Below are 23,096 nucleotides of genomic sequence, written 5' to 3'. Positions count from 1 at the left end.
CTTCTGTGACAAATACAATATATAAACAGTGCTATTTTTTGTTTAGATAGAAAATCCAGTCAGTATCATATATATTCTCTTATAAGTCAAGTCCAGGTGCAAACAACTTAGACTCTGATCTGCTGTTGCATAGTGTTCTGACATATCAGAGTCTGTATTGTTTGTTCTGTTAAAAGTACTTGTTATAATGCCACCCATTATACTGCACAGACACCCCATTACATATTATCCTATTTTTTGAACTTCCCCATAATACTGTATGCTCAATCTACCACTATCTGTCAGTCATTTGGACAAAATTGTTTTGTATGCAGATACCCATTTTGCTGTGTCTTATATGGTGTCCATGCAAGGGAGTGAATTCACTTGAACATGCCCAGAAAGGGAGTTAACTTTGAATTGCCTTATATTTATGTAATTCCACTGACTCCATGTCTTTAAATACAATCTGGTAATGATAATTAAAGTAAAATGTCAACTTCTGTGTCAGTTTTCCATCAAAGAAGAACAAGGAAAGTTAGAAAAAGATTTTGGCACTGCAATTTAATGGACTTAATTACTTGAAATACATTGCTGTCAGTGAAATTCCTGTTTAAAAGCTTGCATATGATCCTTGAAAAATGAGTGAAAAATTTAGTACTTAACCAATTCGGCCCCGATCCCATCTGTAGGCATGATGAGGCTGTACCCTACTTCCGAGCTCTGCAGCATCAAGGTCATTTAAGATACACCAACGTGGGTGGTATTAAAAAAAAGCAGACAGATATAGCTCTAAAATGATACCAAATAATCGGGAAGTTCTAGTTGCACTACAAAATACAGAGGGAAAAACCTCATTTTTGGACCCATTTATTTTTCACCCAAAATTCGCTCGATGTCAGAATGCGATTTTGGGTCCGGATTTTAGACCTGTTGGCCTCAGATCTAAGGCATACTGGTCTTACCTGCACACAGACAGGCAATTCTTTGCAAAAACTAGGATAAGGTGGGCATTTGGAATAAATTGCGGTCTTCATACGAAACTGATGAGTCCATTAAGCAAAAAAAGAAAAAGAACTCCAACTTTTACACTTCTGCTCATGCGCAAGCAAATTAACCTATGGAAAATAATGTTTATAATACAACTAGGCATTAGTCTCATGGAAAATCTATTGAAAGCCTATGTATTACGATGTATTCAGAAATAGCCCCCCAAATGTCTTTCCTACACACATTTCAGGCAAAAACGACAAAAACCTCTGGGGCCAAATGAGTTAAGTCAGAAGTGAATTGTGATTCAGTTGACTTATCTGGAACTATTGCTAATAAAATGAATATTATGACTTGCTTGAAAATATCCAGGTCTATTGCTAATAAAATGAATATAATGACTCAGTTGAAAATATCCAGGTCTATTGCTAATAAAATGAATATAATGACTCAGTTGAAAATATCCAGGTCTATTGCTAATAAAATGAATATAATGACTCAGTTGAAAATATCCAGGTCTATTGCTAATAAAATGAATATAATGACTCAGTTGAAAATATCCAGGTCTATTGCTAATAAAATGAATATAATGACTCAGTTGAAAATATCCAGGTCTATTGCTAATAAAATGAATATAATGACTCAGTTGAAAATATCCAGGTCTATTGCTAATAAAATGAATATAATGACTCAGTTGAAAATATCCAGGTCTATTGCTAATAAAATGAATATAATGACTCAGTTGAAAATATCCAGGTCTGTTGCTAATAAAATGAATATAATGACTCAGTTGAAAATATCCAGGTCTGTTGCTAATAAAATGAATATAATGACTCAGTTGAAAATATCCAGGTCTATTGCTAATAAAATGAATATAATGACTCAGTTGAAAATATCCAGGTCTATTGCTAATAAAATGAATATAATGACTCAGTTGAAAATATCCAGGTCTATTGCTAATAAAATGAATATAATGACTCAGTTGAAAATATCCAGGTCTGTTGCTAATAAAATGAATATTTATGACTCAGTTGAAAATATCCAGGTCTATTGCTAATAAAATGAATATTATGACTCAGTTGAAATATCCAATGATTGTATCCAGCATTCCGTCCTTTAAACATATGAAAAGGAGACATCTACTTTTGAAACAGTTGCTGATTTTTCACTATGACTTATATTCCGGGCTGCTTGATTTGCTTTTACTGCAGTATATTCTCACTTAAAAGTTGAGTTCAACTGCAAACTGCACAGGTCCATGGCTGCCATCATACACAGCACAAGCATATTTGGGTCTATGCAGTTCTGTTTGTTGTAATCAGTAGAACATAGACATTGATTTGCCAGTACATTATGTGATGGCAGATCATGGTCTAGTTTTTTTGCAGGTAAACTTGACCTATAAGAAAGCATATACAGTTTGTTATACAATATCTGTAGTGAAACAAACTGGGAAAAGTTGTAATATTTTTGTGAAGTTTTTATATTTTTTTTAACATTTTAAATAGTATTTTGATGGTATTCTGACATGAAAATACATAAATTTACCAGTTTAAAGTGATTGTTGTCAACATTACATGTTATGAACTTTTTGCATTCACTTCTTCCTATTTTCTGTTAATGGAAGAGATTAAGTAACATATGACTCAGATGGTAAAATCTTTTATGATCAAAAACTTATATATATATATATATATATATATATATATATATATATATATATATATATATATATATATATATATATATATATATATATATACTACTTACCATCCTGATACTAAAGTTTGACTTTAAATTTTCAGGGAGTCAGCATGGTGCATCAGGGGATGTGGTTCCAAGATCATGGGAATATCAATCAATGGCCCCTATCCTTGGTTATGCTAGGGCCCACACAGACTACAACCCAGCCTCTGATGAGACGGATTTCCTTGTATTAAAGGTCAGAAGAGTTTTTATTTTGTTCACCAGGATTTACAAATTGAAGACTGTAGGTTTCTCTTATTTTTATTAGTGGCTGCAACAGTGGTATTACTATTTACAGTTTACAATTTTGTGTTGTTGTGTTGAAGTCTTAGAAACTCATAATATCATACTGTATTTGATCTAATACCTATACTATGTGTTTGAAAAATTATTATGTGGGTAAGTTTCTCAAGGAAAGTCCATCATTGTAAGAGTACACAAATGATGTCATAAATTGTTTCCTTAACACATGTATGTATAGGAGGTTTTTTTTGCCATTTGTTACTTTTACAGTATTTCTTTTAATTGGTGCCATATAGCCATTATTGTGCTGACATCTCATTGAGTGCTAATATATACATTCCGGAAGAGTTATCATCCATTGCCCATGTTTTGCAGTCTCCACTTGAGAGGTACATTCTATCTCCCAATATGGCCATGCTGAATAAAGCACATGTAATGCAAAATAAAGTACATTAAGTAAAATAAATAAGATGTAAGGCAGCATTAAACAATTTCATATTTTGTCAGTGACATATATTTTTTATAATGGAGACACTGGTAAGTAATCCTCGAGTAACTCCACCATTATTAATAAAGGTGTCATGGACATATGTCTGTTTTTGTGGTAGGCCTTGTGGAACATCCATTTTGGGTGGAAAAACTTTATGCCATTTGGATTTGACTTTATGTTTAAGATAAGTTATGAGTGACTATCCAGTGAGAATTGACCCTGGCCAGAAACCTGCTTGGTAATTCTCAAAGTAAGTAATTTTGTAGAAAAAGTTCATGGTCCACTTTTTTTAAATACATACTTAAGTCTCTCTTGATAAGTCATTACTAGCAATTTGCAGGATTTCATTTTGGTTTTCATCTGTAATGGGGTTTTATTGTCATTTCAATGAATTCATTTGGTTTTCATCTGTAATGGCATTTTATTGTAATTTCCAGAAATTTATTTCGTTTTCATCTGTAATGGGATTTTATTGTCATTGCTGGGAATTAGTTGATATTCATCTGTAATGACTTTACTGTCATGATTTCATTTGGTTTTCACTAATGGGGTGTTACTGATTTTTATACACAATTGATTGGAAAGTGGGTATTTAAAAAAGTGAAATAACCTGAATAAATATGTTCATAATCCATTTTTTTATTTATACGGTTTCTCTGTTCTCTTATAAGCATTGTAATGTATCACAGTGTGTGAACTTTCATCTGCCAATTTTTAGACTGATTTAACCCAGAAAGATCAGAGGTAATGAGACACCAGGCAATCATGGCGAAAATTAAAATGGTTAAGTGAGTTTTAGCAGTCACTTTACTCCAATGATCAAGAAATGTGTGATTAGGAATGGCTATTTGTATGGAAGTTTTATCAAGAAGGAGTTGTGAGCACTTATAAACTGTGTGTGGGTATTATGTCCAGATACAGTACATGATAGTACTATTTCTTTTGCAGTTACCTGTTTCATTCTGTCACTTTTGATCTTGTGTTCATTCAGTTTGAAAAACATTAGAATTAGTCTATGGCTTAAATACAACTGTAGACGTCGCTTATAATGTCATATCAGAAAATAAGGTTATAATGAGGTTCTTTCAAGTTAGTTTATGGAATCCTTGACCATACGTGTATTATATCAGGGACCATGTTATATTGATGTGCTTTATAGTGAGGAACCACTATATATGGAATCCATGCCCATTCCTGTGTTATATTGGGGACCATGTTATATTGATGTGCTTTATAGTGATGAACAACTATATACGGAATCCATGCCCATACCTGTGTCATATCGGGGATAATGTTATAATGGAATCCATGCCTATGCCTATGTTGTATCAGGGACAGCATTGTAAGGGAATCCATGCCCATACATGTGTCAGTTATTTCAGGGACACTGTTATAATGGAATCCATGCCCATACCTGTGTTATATCAGTGATGGTGTTATAAGGGAATCCATAACCAATCCAGTATTATGTCAGAGATTATGTTATATTAAGATGATTTATAGTCAGGGACCACTCTTTAAACACAAGATGAAAGGATTCAAGCATTTGAAAATCTGTGCTTAAGTCATAGCAGTCTTTTACTAAATGTAAATAAAGATTAGGTACAAATTTTTAGCCTATGGTATGACAGAAGTTTACATGTCAACTTTATGAACTGTTTGCCAAGTAAAAATAAGTTAAACATAGATGGTCTTTTATTGATATGGCAGTTTTGGGAAGCACTGTTACCACAGCACCAGTACTTATCTATCATTGAAAACAATGCAGACATTATTGGATCAGCTATGCTAGCATGGTACTTGTCCAGTTCTGAGTTTCCAATGGCCTTCAGAACAGGTTTCTAAAATTAGATACTGTTCATGTGTACTGTATTAATGAAATCAGCAAGCCAAAATCCAATAATTGAACATTTAGAAGCTTCTGCTTATGCTTTGATTCACACAGAATCAGTATTTTGTGTAAAACTTTAATAAATTTATAATTTTTCATTATTTATACACATTTATTGTTCATTTTAGTTCTGGATCTAGGAACAAAAAGAAACATTATATAGAGTTGTTTCCTCATAGCTTTATTATAATTTAATTCTTTTTGTTAAAAACTTGAACTAATTTAGTTAATACATAAGTAATCTCCCTTGAGGCCATCTTCTACTTTAAAATTTACAAAAGAAGTTTAATGCATGCATAATACTTCACCTTACAATACGTAACACTCTCAAAAGTACATTATTACTGATGAGCGCCCATATACATGCCACTGACAAATCACCAAATTAGAGGGAAAAGATTGAAGATTTTCTTTTCAAAATTATATGACTTCATTAGATCTTAATTTATGGTTCACTGTGAAAATCTGTCAGAAGATAGTAAAATTATAACAGTTTTAATTTGCACATATATATGTAGTAAATTAGCCAAAGTGGCAGACAATCATTCAGTCAAGGCACTTATTGTCATGTAAGCTTAGCACCCTAATATTATATAGTTAATTATAGAGAACCCAGATTGAGAGTGGGCATTAGTCCATTATTATAAGAAAAACCCACTAGACTCTTGTTGTTGTTGTGGGGTTTAATGACATTTTTCAGCACACAATAGGCTATGCATGGCATCCAGTATTAATGGCTGAGGAAGAACCCGGGAAAACCCTGGGAAGAACCACCAACCCACGAGAAGCTACTGGCAAGTTTTTTCACATACCCATATTGGCCAAATCCTAGACTCGAACCCACTTAGACAGAGGTGAGATGGTAGTGATCCGTAACAGAGAGTACTTTAGACCACTCAGCCACTTGGGGCCCCAACACCAGACTGACAGCTCTTGTTATGTAGGTGGAACTTCGAGATAGATGACTTCAACACCAAGTACACCACAGTAATTTTTATATGGGGAAATATCTCAGTTTCACTTCAAACAATACCCTGCAGGAGTCATGGTACTAATTCAGTTCCCATAGTAAACCTATGCAAAAACCATGATATTAAAAATTCAATAATTTTTAGTGTTCATGATCAACCCTATATTTATCAGTATAGATGAAACTTGGATGCCGGCTTCTGTGTAGAAGAAATGATATGTGCCTGGCATTTTCTGGACCTGCTTGTGTTTGAAACATGTGCTTTCAATTCTGCACCAAAGAGCCAGGTGCTAATTTTAGTAATGAGTGTTCCAAACTCAAGACTGTTAAAGGACTAAAATTCCATCAATAAAATAATATCTCTGTTATTTTTTTCACTTACAACTAGGATAAGCTCTCAAAGGATTCTTTTTCTTAAAACATAACTTACATTATTAACCAATCCTGGCCAAACCCATATTTACTCTCTGTTCAACCATTTCCAGGCTGGTTCCCATTTTTCCATATCATTAGTACTGTGTGTCCTGCAGTCTTTCGCAGTCTGTCAAATGGCCCCTGCAAATAGCAACAATCTCGTACTGACAAAGGCTGTTATGAGACATTAAACCATAACATTATAAATTGCCATGAAATAAGTAAATGACCTTCTGTTTTTTTAATATTCACTCTATTTGTACAAGTTCATGATATTTCCTGTTGAAGCTGTCTGTTGAGCCTGCCATTTTGAGATTTAAGAGAAATGAGTTCTGTGTGAATACTGAAAATGCATTTAAATTAATTAGTACGTGGTCTTGGAATCTTGAAATTACCCCACCCACCAACCCAGGCTAAGCAAAATGAATTTTTTTAAAATTTGGTTGAAAGTTAGTCTATTTTTCTGTTTTGCCACTTTAGTAACTTAAACAGAGCTGCTGATCTTTTATATCCATTCTATTCTATTCTGTGTATTCTATGTAATTGTCCTTTACGACAATTTTCCCTAACAGTTGTGCTATCATAATCAATGATAGGCAGTATATAGGCATATTTATAGAAAAATAAAATTCTTGTATTTCTGGGTAGATATCTTTTAATCCTGTTTAAAAAAGGTAATTTTTTATGAGAGATCTACATCTATGGTCATCATAATATTCATGTTTCAGATTACTGTCACCTCAAGAAATTCATCAGTAACATTCTCAGTAGGTTTATCTCCATTTTCCAGGTTTAATTCTTTTCTGTTTATATGTAGACAGCTTTTTAGATCTACCAGTGAGAACAAGTCATGTTTTTGTTTCATTTATTTTAATTTTCTTCTGTTTCTACCATTTGTGCACATTTTCAGGTTTTGGATCTGTGTATTGCAGAAAAGCAGATATTTTTTATCATAATCCTAGGATATATTACTCCATGTGAGAGTGTGACTGGTTTTGTGTTGTTTCATTCCAAACTGGTTTTATGTTGTTTCATTCTAGATTGGTTTTATGTTGTTTCATTCCAGACTGGTGATCGAATTAGGATTCTTGAAATGTGCAGTACAGGTATATGGAAGGGAGTGCTAGACAACAGAGTGGGCTGTTTCAGGTTCTCCCATGTGGACTTGATTCATGAGACAACACCACAACATCAGCGTAAAGAACGATCCAGACGAAGATGTTCAAGAAGATCTAAACCCAAGTCTGTAGAAGAGCTGCTACAAAGATTAGGACTTCAGGTTCATATATTATACAGTTTCTGTATCATTACAGGAAATTTTACAGGTTCTGTTCATTTGAATTAGCAAGAGGCAAAATTGTCAATCCCTCTCTTTTAAGCAAACATTTAAAAATTTTGCAGGTGCTTTCAGACTATTTTTGCAATGCTGCAGTGGCAAACATTTACCACTCAGAAAAAGCTGTTTCACAAAACTTGATTTTGATGTGCATATTCACAGGGGTTGAAAAAGAACTCGCCATAACTGAAATGATGAGTAAAAATTTCCAGCGTTCAAGCGAACTCAGTTGAGAATATTTCTAAATTCATTCTTGAAAAGCCCATACTTAGTTTATTTTCCATTTGATTTGATTAAATTTATATTGGTACTTTGCTTTCACCCTTCATAAATGACAAATGCTTTACTAGAGGGAGAGCAGACAGGTCTCAGTTGGTAATTACATACAACTGATTCAGAAGGGTAACAGAATAAGTTCTGGAAAACAACTTTTCATAGGTCATTAACAACATCGACTTTTACATTTCTATAACAACAGTTTAGTTTATTCTGGATAAGAAACACATTTTTTATTAGCTCTAACTCCTCATAAATCAGGTAAGTATGTTGTCTGTCATCTGTTGTCCATCCATCTGTTTGGAGAAGTTTGTTTTCACTACCCCTCCTCAACTTGCCATGAAATGTTAAACATATATTTACCTATGACCTAGTTAGTCCTAAATGCAAATGGTGCCACTTGAACATCCAAAATGTCCTCTTTATTGGCCATCTTGAAAACCTAGTTATCAGTACTCTTTTTGAATGGATGGACATATCAGCATGGGATTGTCACTGAAAGGTTTCGTATGTCGTCTCTGGTTATAAATGAATATGAGACCGTTTTGATGTCCAATATGGCCACCACAGTCGCCATCTTAAAAATCTTGTTATTACTACTCCTAATCAACAAAAGGTCATATTGACTTGACAGTACAGCATTTAATACTACAATACATTATCATTCCTATAAATGGAAATGCATTATTTCTGATGTTTCTCCATTATGTTGCAGCACCTGTCCAGCCTTTTTTTGTTGAATGGCTACGACAATCTGGAGATCTTTGGTGAGATAGATGAGGAAGACTTGAATGCTTTGAACATAATGGAGCCTGAATACAGAGCCAAAATTCTGACAGCAGTAGAGCTGCTGACAGACATTGATGGTAATTAATTTGGAGAAGGTCATTCTTACTACATATACTTGCTTATAAGTCAAGTTCAACTGCAAAAGACTGAGATCTGTCATCTCACATTGCACCAGCAGATTTGGGTCATTGCATTTTTTTAAAGTAATCAGTAGAACAAACAACATAGGCCCTGATCTGCAGGTGCATGATGCAACTGCAGATCAGAATCTTTGCAGTTTGACTTGACAAAAATCATTTTCAACCAATATAACTGTTTTATATATTGTTATAGTGAAATGAATGATAACACAGGGGCAACTCTGTGTGTGTGTGTGTGTGTGTGTGTGTGTGTTTTTGTGTGTATGTGTGTTCATAAACAGTGATACATCAAGATCTATCAGCTGATATTGAGTATCATTACAGACATCACTGATACATCAGAGTCTGTCATCTTGTATTGATTATCATAACAGTCATCACTAACACATCAGAGCCTTTGAATTTGTATTAAGTATCATAACAGAAATTGGTCAAACATCAATATCTGTAAATTCATATTGAGTATCATAACAGAAATCAGTCAAACATCAAAGTTGTTTTTATTTGATGCATTTTATTAACTCATTGTACCCAGGAGACTACTTTCAATTTTATTGTTGCTTGTGATCGATTCCAAGTATGTATGATTCAGAGAATTTCAGATTGCAAAATGCTTTGATGTGTAAACATGTTTCAGATTTGCTTTTTTTCAGATTGATGAAATTTTACCTACTTTTTAATAATTCCTCTTTTTCTAAAATTCTTATGTTTATCTTACTTTTCTTTCCAAACATTCATATGTTCATATACTGTTTGAACTGTTCAGCTATAGATCTAACAAGAAGAAGTCTAAAATCCCGACAAAAACTCTGGTTCCAGAATGGTGAATTTTTTTTCCTGAAAAGAATCTGGTCTCAAAATTCTGCTTTCTCTGCTGCAATTTTTTTAATTGGAACATATATGTTATTTGGCATCAGTGTAAAGCTACATGTTGTCTTTTTTCTCCAATAACATCATCTTCAGTTTGTCATGAAATTTGACAGCGTCACACACCCTGGAACTCGGACATTACCTCATGATGAATGTGCCATTCAGGCTTGATGATTCTAGTCTCATCACTTTAACTGACCATATGCTGTGGAAATGGGAGCTAAGTGCTCTTCCCAAAGATACACCAAGCCTGCTGACCCAAACTAGTCTGGGTATCAATCCCATGATCCTTCGATTGCAGATCTCTTCTTTGAGCTAGAAATCATTTGTAGAATTAACAGAGTGAACCTGGATATGCCATTTTATGTGGCTATAGACCTGGGTCTTGTTTTTCAGTTTTATACATATGTATATTCAACTGTTTTCTAGATCTTAAAGTATTAGGGGAAAAAAACAGAATCTTTAGTTCTTGGTACATAGCATTACAAGGTTAATTCTTGTACAAAATGAAAAAAATCATTTAACTAGTCCATGCTTCAACATTCATCTATGGTAAAATGATATAAAATAAATAAAGACATTATTTGTTTGATTTACTAATAGTTCCCATGTCCACATGTTTCAGGCAGGGAGTCCATGGATACAAGAATAAGGGGAAATAACTCCATTCCTCTTCAGGCAACACCCTGCAGTCTTTCCCAGTCTGTAGTAACACCATGGAGTAATGTTCCCTGCAAACACCAGCTTGGCAGCAGGGATTCTGGTTGCTATGACAGCAGTGAATATCTTATTAACAGAGATATAATGGCTGATCCCTATGCTGTAGGAAAAGTAAGGATCCCTAGTCAAGAAAATAAAGAAAATCAGAGGCCAGTATATAGTGGTGCTTCAAATAAAAAAAGCCTGAAAACCCCTAATTCCGACAGTATTGGAGAAAATAGTGGCAACAACATTGGTGCTACAAAACTGTCAGATAAGCCATCACCATCTACTAAAAGTGAGAAGTGTTTAACGGAGGAGGATCGTGAAGTTTGTGATATTACTCATGGATATATGTTGCATAATATAAATTCAGATAATATCAATTTGGACCCTAATCAAGATGTTATTGTGAATGGAGACGAGACTTACAAACAAGTGACTCCAGATTTCCTTGGTCCAGGATGGGTTTATTTATTGGATTCAGGAACGCAAACCAAACACACCTCTCTTACTGATAGTTTTCTTGGTAACGATATGGCAGCCAGTATGTCATGTGGTGTGGACCTAGTCTACCATGGAAAACCAAAACCTTTCCCACGAATTTTTCCCGACAATCGAAGACCAGTCCGTGATGCTCAAGTTCAAGTTATGTGTCCCCTTGGTTCCTTTCCACCCTCAAACCAGTCCCCTAGAACTGTTCAGCATTCTGATATCAGAACATGTTCACCTGGAACTACTCCAGTAAGGTGCCAGTCTCAGAACTCCGTGCCAGTTGGCCAAGAAAATTTAAATAGTGACGTGGATAATTTGAAATATTACAAGGAACATGCCAAATTACGAGAATCTGCTAGTGCTCAATTTGGATTAGACCGGACAAGCTGGAATAGTGGAAAGACAACCCCGGAAGCTGTCTATGGGCCAGTGCATCAGGGTTTTAAATATGTGAAGCGATCTCTTGTACCAAGATTGACTTCTAAATTAGCAGCAGAGAAAATAGATTTAGCAGAGGAACCTTATTCTAGTCAGGTTAGTAAGAGACATCTTCATGAAACAATGAAGATATTGGGGTCTTTTTTGTCTTAACCATAAAATTAAAGTGAAATGTGCTATGCAAAATTTGTACAATGTACTAAACTTCTGTTTTGCAGTTTTCAAAAGGAGTCGCATTAATAGCAAGCATTACTCAAACAAGGGTTTGAATTTACTTAGTGTATATTATTAGGAAATAGATGGTTAAAATGATATAAAAGTTTATATTAGTTGTTAGATTGCTGGGTTTTCTTTAGAAGTTACAGAAGCCACTTTCAGCTGGCTATAAACTGAACCTACATTCCAAGCTTACAAATTTTCAAAATATGAAAACTTATAAAAGGTATGAAAATAACAATTTTAATTTATACAATTCATACCACCCACCCCCGACCCAGGAGACCTGTTGGTTTTGTCCTTCATTCTCTTTGTATGTCTTACCTTGTAAGCAAATTGAATATTTAGATACTTTGAGTGGGTTCCAAGACCTCATTAGGTTCTTGTTTCTCAAAGTCAAAGGGGGATACTTTGTGGTAAGTGAAGGACACTGGCTTGTAAGCAAGATATTTCCAATACATTTTGACCAGACTGGACCAGATTTGATATGCAGATGTTGATGGGGCGAGGGCATTGATCTGTGAAGTTTTTGGTGACCTTGACCAAACATTCAAGGTGACAATTAGAGTATGTTTGCTGAGATCAGGGGGCTGCTCACATTAATCATATAAGCAAGACATTTAAAAAACAATTGAACCAAACAGTCCTAATGGATGCTTAGATAAATTTGAAACTGCCTCCAGAAGCAATTTGGTTGCAATTATAAATTTATGAAAATGGTACTAGCAGCTGCCTTGTTAGGTGCTCAGCATTAAGAGGCTAGTGTTAGGACTGGTCGGTCAGGATAATGTGACTTGATGGGACATCATGTTGCATGTCTGCCGCATGATGCCCCAGTGCTAAACATCACTATAAACTGTCACACTGCAGATATCGTAGCAATATGACTGAAAAATTGTTTAAGTGATGTTAAAAATCCAAATCTCACACACACACACACACACACATACACATCTTTTGACATCACAAATGGTTTCCATGTGATCCAGGTCTCATGGCATTACTCTTTTCATGATGTTAGAAGTTTAATGATAGCATGCCAGACATTCTCAGCATAAATTTTCAAAACTTATTAAATTTAAATTATTGATCAAATACCAAAATTAATCATATATCTTGTGACTGGAAAAACTAGTTTTTTTTCATTCTCCAAAAAATTTAAAAGATGAATAACTGATGTTAACAAATTGCTCTAAAACATTTTTAAAAAATAAGAAATTTTTATTGACACCACTCCCACCCACCGAAATACTGCATCTGTTATGGAATTAATTATTCAGTCTTTGATCAGAATGGTATCAATACCTTTATTATTCTTTCTTAATTTCTTTATAAGTCACTTTGTAGATATGGATATTGTTTAGTGCTTGTGTTCCACTGGTCACAGTCAGTGTCTTTCTAATTGCTTATGGGCAATTTTCATTGATGTAAGAAGCCTTATCTGCACAGTGAACATCTTTTTGCAAAATTTAAGATAATTTCCCAGAATACTTACATTCACATTTGGCTAAAATTTTGTATAGTGTTTGTAATAGTATGGTTATAGCTCTTTGCTATGCATGTGTGTGATTTGGATTTTTTAACATAGCTCAAAAAAATGTCAGTCATATCTCTACAATGTCTGCACTGTGGCAGTTTATAGTGATATCTAGCACTGGAGCATCATGCCACAGACACGTAGCATCATGTCCTACCCAGTCACATTATCCCGACACCAGGCCAACCAGTCCTAACACAAACTTCTTAATGCTGAGCGCCAAGCAAGGCAGCTGCTAGTACCATTTTTATAATTCTATGGCATGATTTGGCTGGGGTTTGAACCCGTAACCTCACTCATCTGAGGCCTACGCTCTAACCACATAGACCAACAGGGAGCAGTTGTCTTTGCTATGCAGTTTACTAAAATTGTTGTATAGTGTTTCTGTTCTACGTTAATGTTTCTGGTAGTACAGTAGTGTTGTAGTATGGCAGTATTTTTGGTAGTATGGTTATCTGCAGTCGATGTGTCAGGTGCATGTTTAGCTGAACAGTAAACCCAGCTGTTTATTACTCAGCCGTTAAGAACACCTTGTTTTAGCCAACACCTGTTTTTTCAGTCAGTTTGATTAGGAATTATAAAGCATTTACAAGTCATGCTGATTGAACAAGTAAACAAAATGAAGAAGTTCACAAATGATCGCAAGTGCCCCAAAACCTTTATCATAATTTCTTTTACTGAACTGCAATGTCTCCAAATTTACACTGCATTACAAATTATTATTATCACAACATTTACAGTAAAGCAACATACAAAGTAAATACAGTAATTTGTAAATTTGAGTTTATTAAAAATAAAAATTTAGAGGTAAAATTCTGAGTTGAGAACCTAGACAAATTTGAAGTATATGTAAAGATGGCTGGGAATAGTAAACAGTTGCATTTCATGATATTGAGACTCAAACCAAGAAGCTGTTTACTGTAAAGCAAGCACTGAACTACCCTCTTATTTCATCTTTCAGAGTGGAGAGTGTGGGGTCCCACCACTTCTGGTACAGAGATATGCCGAGGAGTTGAAACAGGACTTGTATCGTACAGCACTTGTGTTGGACCAAGTCCGCATTCACAAATTGACCACCATGGGACGGCCAGTGGTATGCACAATTTTCCATTAAAATTTGTATATACGTTTCATGAAAGATTGATGTTATTATGGTAAATATGCTGTTTATGCAAATTAAAGGCCTAAAATTTCTTTGTCATTAGATTATCATTTTATAACTTTTTGTCACAAAAGATAGTACCTGAAAAATGGAACCACCAGTCACCTTGACATTACCAGTAAATAAAGAAAGGAAGGAGTAATTGGTATTATTAGGAAGCAGAATTACATTTTTTAAAATGACAACATAATTATACTCACTTTGGAAAAGAAAATTATCTAGCTTAATTTTGTATACACCCACCATAAGGTTACAGTTTATTCAATCCATTACCAGTATTATTTCTGCACATATACTAAAGTTGTTCTTTGTCTACATTTACCTAACTTTGTGGATGGCCTGCTCAGTGTTACCATGACTGAAAGAAGAAAAATGGTTTCCACAGTTACCAAACTTTATGGATAGTTTTGATTCAGATAAGGAAGAACCTGATTGATTATGGGGTAGAAAAGGTCACTGTGACTCAAGTAGAAAATAGTTTCTGCACAGTGACTTAAGTTCTCCACTATCTACAGTTACCAAGTTTGTGGAAGGCTTGCATTTTTAGGGCAAGAAAAACTTTATCAATTATGGTGTCTGAAGGTCAAGAACACTGTAATTAAAGTTCAGCATCCTCAACCATTACCAGACTTTGTTGATGACTTGCATTTGGAGTATGGAAAAACCCATTTTGATTTTGGGTCAGAGGTCAGGATCACTGTGTATGAAAAAATAAAAATAGTTTCCACACAACAGCATCCCTTGAATGAACATTGTGGTTGGCTTGCACTTGCATTGAGAAACACATTGATGTTCAGTTCCAAAGTAAGGGTCACTGTAATGGAACAAAAACATAACTTTGTGGATGGTTTTCACTTGGATAAGGATTTGGGGGTCCAAGGGTCAAGGTCACTGACTGAAAGAAGAAAAGTAGTTTCTGAACACAAATTTCAGTTGGCTACATTGATGATTGTTAAATACAAGGTGGGTATATAATGTGGATTGTTAAATACAAGGTGGGTAGATAATGTGGATTGTTAAATACAAGGTGGGTAGATAATGTGGATTGTTAAATACAAGGTAGATATATAATGTGGATTGTTAAATAGAAGGTGGCTAATGTGTTGTTTACTCTGCTCTTGTTTCTTCATTGTGTAAGTAAACTCTTGCTTATAAAACAAAATATGCAAGGTGAAGGTGACTTAACCATAGCAACACAAGTACAGTTCTAATCAAAAACCATAGCATAGTGTAAAAGTACTAACTAAGATTTTTTCTGGAAATACTCAGATGTTTACTTTCATTTTAGGTACCTTTAGTCAAGCTTGAGGAATATGCGACAGCCACTTCTGAGTTAAAAATATCTTCTGTCAAAGATTTCTTCCTTTCCATTGGTCTGCCTATGTATGCCAGTGCTGTCTTGAGCAAGGGCTTTACTTCAGTGGAGGCTTTGCTCAGCCTGTCAGATAAAGAGATTCAGTCGGTTTGCAAGCCAGACAAGAAGCACCTGAAACGAATTCTGCACGCCCTTGACTGGGTTAGGAAAAAACTTTCTTCACCGACAAGAAAGACGAAAGTTTCACCTGTTAAAGATAAAGTTTAACCAAAGAAAAGAATATTTGATACTACCTACTTTAAATCAGATTTTTCAAAGATTTTGTTTATTATCAGTGTCAAGACAATTTACTGGAGTTACAGTTACAGCTTTCATGTTAGCGCCATGCTTGAGGTTAACAATCCACTCATATCATAGTACCATATTTTATTGTACCAAAACTGAATGTTCAAAGATACTTATATGGTTTTCATAAATGCAATATGTATAGTCTTTTGTATTTTTCTTGAACTCTGATTGTATTTCTTTACCATGTATGTACCATAATTCATGCTGTACTTTTAACACAACTCTTCACATCAGCTTGCTTTGAATGTTGAAGCTGAAGGGTATAAAAACACCAGAATAAGCTTATGTTGTCATTGGTGTAAAATTAGACTACTGCAGAAGGTAAAATACAGCTTGCCACATGCACAAGTCAAATCCAACTGCAATCTGTGTTTACCCTGATCTGCCATCACATAATGTGGCAGCAAATCTGAGTCTTTGCAATCAGTATAACAAATAACATAGACCACAATCTGCTAGCAAAAAATAGCGACGGCAGAGTAGGATCTATGCTGTTAACAGTTGGATCTGACTTTTAAGGAAGTATAATCGATATGATAAAGGTGACATCTTCATCATAAGTGGTATTGTTTTACCCTCTCAATTTATATTTTATACCTATGATTTTATGGTCTTCTGGTTGGTTGTTTTCCCTCTGGCATAAGAGAAATAATATATTGCCTTACAAAAACAATATAGAAGTTGTTGAACATGTTCTGTTTTGTTCAAGTTTTATTTGTTCATTCATGTTATTTATAATTTTGTTGGCTCTTGGCTATGGGATGGCCTTTTGTTCGTATGTCCATTGGCATGAGTTTGTTATCAGTACTCTAAAATTACTGTGAGAATTGCCTCAAAACACACATTAAGCAGGTGCTGAATGAAAAGTATTCCTTTTGGGCATCCAGTACGACTGTCATATTGACCCTCTTAAAAATTTTGTAATTGCTACTCCAGTACGGCTGTCATATTGGCCCTTTTGAAAATCTTGTAATTGCTACTCCTCCAGAACAGAATGTATCAACATCGAGTTTTTACTAACGGATTTCTTTCGTCTAAAAATGGCACTGATCAGACACACAGTATGGCCACTAAAACAATGACAGCCACATTGAAAATGAGTATCGCTACTCTTGACTGGATGGTAATATAGAGATGTGGTTTTCAATAAAAAGACTTCTTGTGATGTCTGCTTGGTCCTAAATGAAAATGATGCCCTTTGTGACATCTGCTTGGTCCTAAACGAAAATGATGCCTTTGTGATGTCTGCTTGGTCCTAAATGAAAATGATGCCCTTTGTGACATCTGTGTCCTAAATGAAAATGATACCCTTTGTGATGTCTGCTTGGTCCTAAATGAAAATGATGCTCATTGTGACATCTGCTTGGTCCTAAATGAAAATGTCCCAAATGAAAATGATGCCCTTTGTGACATCTGCTTGGTCCTAAATGAAACTGTCCCAAATGAAAATGATGCCCTTTATGACATCTGCTTGGTCCTAAATGAAAATGATGCCCTTTGTGATGTCTGCTTGGTCCTAAATGAAAATGATGCCCTTTCATCCAGTACAGTAGCCAAAGGGCCCATTTTCAACTTTGTTTTGTTGTTAAGCCTTTTGAAAGGATCCTTTCCTAATGTCATGGAGTTTTCACTAAAGAGTTATCATTATGAAGTCATGTATGAAAACCATTATGGCCACCATGCCATCTTGAAAATCTTGTTTTTTCTACTTCTGAATGGTTGGTCTTATTGATGCTGCATTCTCAATAAAACATTTATGATATCTAATTAGTCATATTTGAAAACAGTGTTGATATAACATTCAACTTGGCCACCACTGTAAGTGTTGAAAATCTTGTCATCACTGTTCCATCTGCATGGATACTGGTATTGACCTGACTGCATGGATACTGGTATTGACATGACTGCATGGATACTGGTATTGACATGAGGTTTCAACTTAAATACTTCTTAGTTGATCAGTAATAGAAATAGTGCCAATCAGAATTCCAACATGGCTGTCATAATGGCCACTGGAATGTGTGTTATTGCTACTTCTCCTGTATAAATGATCATCTCACCTTGTCATTTGCACTAAATGACATTTTATAATCATAGATGAAAATAGTGATGATCTAACTGTCATGATGGACATCTTGAAAATCTTGTCATCAATACTTTTTCTGAATGGCTAGTCTTGGCAACATGGGATTTTTGCTCGAAGACTTCATGTAGTTGGTTGCAAATAAAAATGGTGCCAGTCAAACTTCCAACATGGCTGTCATATACACATGGATTTTTAACTACAAGCTGATTGTATCTAGTTGGTCCCAACTGAAAATAATCCTGATTAGAGAGAGTGACCATCTTGATAATCTCTTTATCACTACTTGATGGGATGTTGATACCAACATGTGGTTTTGACTATAAAAAATTAATGATATGCAGTTGGTCTTAACTGGAAATGATGCCATGTGATATATCAAATTTGAAACATCAATGAATAACTCAACAACCTTCCAAAAGCCACTCTTTTGCATTTGCAGTATGTAGTTTGTTCCTTTATTAAACGTATGCCAATTCAGTTGTAAAAATGGCTGCCTTGACAGCCATCTTGAAAGATCTTTAAATAGCTACTTCTCCTGAATGAACGTTTTTATTGATATGGGAGACATATTAGCATGTGATTTTCATGAACAACAGCTTTATTTATCTGGTTCTGAATACAGATGATATGCTCATCTGACCTGCAGCCATCTTGAAAATATTGTTTTTCTAGCATGACTGGCATCACTGACATACTTTTCACTCCCGTTTTTTTGCATTGTTTTGGTTCTGAATGAAAACTGTGTATACCTGAAGAGCAACATACACACATTTTTGTGAAGGAGTTTTAAATTAAACACTATCTGTAATTTGCTTTTGTCTTAAGTCAGAGGTCATTACTTGCATTTTTATATTTCTTGGGCTTATGAACACAGTGATGACTTGCAAATTATAGAAGGTTATTTTGACTAGACTTTATATTGCATGCCAATGAAAAAATTCATAACAGTGATATTGATTTTAATTAGGTCAGAGGTCATGACTCACATTTTTAACTGCATGACAGAACAAAGAAGTATGAATGAATGTTTTTCAAACTTAGTTTGTGAATATATCTTCAGAATACCACTTACATAACTTACTTTTCCATACAAATATTATTGACTTAACCAAAAATAATTTGTGGGTATATCTTGACATTGAGACCATCTATCCATGACATCAGGTTCAAAGTCAAAGGCTGCGACAATCATTCTTATTGACATGCTCCTATAAGAATATTTTTAAAAACAAGATTTGATATGTTAGAGTTGGTGAAGACCATCAGAGGTGATTTGATTTAGAGTTAGAGTTGGTGAAGACCATCAGAGGTGATTTGATTTAGAGTTAGAGTTGGTGAAGACCATCAGAGGTGATTTGATTTAGAGTTGGTGAAGACCATCAGAGGTGATTTGATTTAGAGTTGGTGAAGACCATCAGAGGTGATTTGATTTAGAGTTGGTGAAGACCATCAGAGGTGATTTGATTTAGAGTTAGAGTTGGTGAAGACCATCAGAGGTGATTTGATTTAGAGTTGGTGAAGACCATCAGAGGTGATTTGATTTAGAGTTGGTGAAGACTATCAGAGGTGATTTGATTTAGAGTTAAAGTTGGTGAAGACCATCAGAGGTGATTTGATTTAGAGTTGGTGAAGACTATCAGAGGTGATTTGATTTAGAGTTAGAGTTGGTGAAGACTATCAGAGGTGATTTGATTTAGAGTTGGTGAAGACTATCAGAGGTGATTTGATTTAGAGTTAGAGTTGGTGAAGACTATCAGAGGTGATTTGATTTAGAGTTAGAGTTGGTGAAGACTATCAGAGGTGATTTGATTTAGAGTTGGTGAAGACCATCAGAGGTGATTTGATTTAGAGTTAGAGTTGGTGAAGACTATCAGAGGTGATTTGAATTCTCAGTAGTTTAAGAGAATAAAGGGACAGAAAAACATACTCATCCTGGATTCCTTGAAATTTTTCAGCTAGTAGAGCATAATTCCCTTCTAGGGACTCTTGTTAGATACATGTCCTCAACAAAAAACGTTGGGATTAGTTTTGTTAAAATGTGCAATAATTCTTTTGAAAAATAGATCTTTAAAAATTCTGTTTATATGACATAACAAGTTACTCATTGTTACATTATACTGCCAACATGTTGTCTGGTGGCTTTACAATAGCATTTCACTTTACTTTTTTCTTTCAAGCTTTTCTGTATGTAAGGTCCATATTGAATAAGTTTAATGCCAATCTGCAAGTGAGACTCTTGAAAATCTGTTTAATATATTGCTGTGTTTTCCTGATAGTAACAGAAAAATATTTGAAGACTATATGAAAGAAGACTATATTTAGATGAAATTTAAATTAAAATTAAATTTAAATTAGAAGATTGGTCAAGTACTATGAAATGTCTTAAGAGCTATATTTACAGTTTTAACATTTTCGAGTTTACAACTATGGCATTGTTGTACAGAAATAAGAACAACATTTTGAGGTCAAATATCATGTCAGTCCAATACTCAACATCACTTTAATTACTTGATTGAAGTCTAAAGCTTTGGAGTTCAATCTAACCCTATAAAACTCAGAACAACCAAGAACTCAAAACAAAATGTTTGGCACTTGCAGCAGTTGGGATTCTTGAAGGTTTACTATTATTTTGCTAAAACAATGATATTCAATTGTTGTGATTTCATTTTATTTCACTGTATCAATTTTATTGCTTTTCAAAAAGTGAAATTTGTCTTGGCAACCTAATTTGTGGATGTAGGAAGGGTGACTATTGTATTTACAGAAGGATCTATGTTGGCTCTTTGAGTTTGTGGTTTATAGCAATCAGGGCCACCATAAGAGGTGTGATAAAGGCACACAGCCCTGGGCCTGATAAGGGTGATAAAGGCACACAGCCCTGGGCACCATGCCTGATAGGGGTGATAAAGGCACATTACCCTGTGCATACTCCACACATACTAGTCGAAATACAATACATGTGCAATTTACAATCAATGGTATTATGATGAAGGTGTTACAATATGTACAGTCCTTTTACTATATCCAATTAATTAGTGAGCTACCTCTAACCTGATATACTATGACCTGTGAAGTTTGATTTTGTATGCCAGTATCCAGAGCAAATGCTTGTAATGCCATACCTTTTCTTAATCTGAAGTGTTTTCTCAGAGTAGTCCAGAAATTAGTGATCTGACCAGATGTTCAGCATGACAATCTTCAAGTGGAATTTCTTAGTTCACAGCTATTTAATTGGCACAAATTGGAAAAATGGCATGTAGCCATTACTGAAATCAGGATGGTCAATTTGAAATATAAAACAATGCCAACCTTTCATGTAGTTTTGTTACACCTTAATGGATATACTTGTATCTTACAGAAATTGACTGTCAAGGTTCAGATGAGTATTCTGAGTATTATGAATTTAGATTAGCAATTCACATTTTCAGCATTTTTCCATGAACCAGATACATGGATAAATTGACCAAAATTACCTTTTGGTTTGACTTCTTTTTACTTTACTCTCGGATGTTGTGGTGTATGTATATTATGTGGGTATATCTTGGAGCAGTTATACTGATAAAGCATTTAATGGAGTTTAAATTATTTTAAACATGTGTTCTTCATTGATTGGAAAATAATATTATCTATCTTCAGAATATTCATTTAATTGTTATCATAAAAGAAACTATCAAAATAAGCATCAGCATGTTTAAGATATGAAATTTATTACACATCTAGGTTCTAAAACATGTTTAATTATCTTGAACAAGCCCTTCTGCAAATTTCCATGACTTGCTCCTTGTGAGCTACTTTGTTAGACTTGGCGTCTCCAAGACCACAAAATGACAGTCCATCATTTCAGTCTCACAACTACAAAATTTCCGTATAATATCCCTGCTAAATACATCCCAAATGTACACACAACCAGACATAGCCCTGTATTTTCCAAAACTGCCTTAGCGCCAAAAAATTAACTAAAGTCTAAAGTTACATATGCTTCGAATGTCAAGTGTGACTGAAGACAATCCCAAAATTTGTGTGATCCTCTCTTGAAGTGAAGTTGTAGAATGTCAAAACTTTGAAAATTTGAACAAGAGTTTAAATCTCGAGATCAGACAGTTTTGCAACTACAGGTCTTGTCTGTAAAGTGAATTCAGCCTTGTTAAATAGGAACAGTCAAACTAAAAAATATCATTTTAGTTGATGTATACTCGTGTCCTGGCACATGATTTCAGTATGTCTACTCAAACTTTTTTCTTGTTGGAAAGAACTGAATGTATATATTGAAAGTTCTGAATCTGTTATCTTAAGTATTGAATGTTTAATATAGATGAAGAAATTGGAGAAAATAAATAGATATTTTATTTCAGTATTTTTTTATGAACTTGCCCCAAGTGCAATGAATAGAGATACACATTACCAATTATTTTGAATGTACTGTAATTCGTAAGGTAACAGTTTATGTGCATTTTGTGATTGGTGTAAACCAACAATTTTTTAATTGAAGAAAATATGAAGACAATTTAAATTGTCTTAATGAGTACAACATATTCAGACTGACAAAAATTTAACTTTGTTAGCTTTACCCCAAATATAAAATGCAGAAGAGATGAAGTTTACATGTCAAAAGTTGAATGATTGGTGTGTGTGTGTGTGTGATTTGGATTTTTAACATAGCTTTAAC

At 34.4% G+C, this 23,096-nt stretch overlaps 1 protein-coding gene across 11 annotated transcripts in view; it reads left to right on the top strand.

The window, feature by feature from the left end:
* LOC149801223 (uncharacterized) overlaps positions 1 to 22,776 on the top strand; it is a 238,899-nt gene extending 216,123 nt beyond the window's left edge. For 4 of the 11 annotated variants that reach the window (XM_089955285.1, XM_089955284.1, XM_089955283.1 and 1 more), the window contains 6 exons: positions 2,775 to 2,911; positions 7,790 to 8,002; positions 9,051 to 9,201; positions 10,760 to 11,862; positions 14,481 to 14,612; positions 15,970 to 22,776. In XM_089955285.1, the coding sequence (XP_089811411.1) occupies positions 2,775 to 2,911; positions 7,790 to 8,002; positions 9,051 to 9,201; positions 10,760 to 11,862; positions 14,481 to 14,612; positions 15,970 to 16,263 (2,030 nt within the window). In that variant the 3' untranslated portion in view covers positions 16,264 to 22,776. The remainder of the gene's footprint in view (positions 1 to 2,774; positions 2,912 to 7,789; positions 8,003 to 9,050; positions 9,202 to 10,759; positions 11,863 to 14,480; positions 14,613 to 15,969) is intronic. The other 7 variants (XR_016420600.1, XR_016420596.1, XR_016420602.1 and 4 more) reach the window with 7 other exon arrangements.
* Positions 22,777 to 23,096: the final 320 nt, after the last annotated feature.

The sequence above is a fragment of the Sinohyriopsis cumingii genome, chromosome 4 (genome assembly GCF_028554795.1).
Source record: "Sinohyriopsis cumingii isolate HCF-2022 chromosome 4, ASM2855479v2, whole genome shotgun sequence".
Classification (NCBI taxonomy): Eukaryota; Metazoa; Mollusca; class Bivalvia; order Unionida; family Unionidae; genus Sinohyriopsis; species Sinohyriopsis cumingii.
Note: the sequence above shows the minus strand (reverse complement) of the source record. Positions and strands in the feature narration are given on the sequence as shown.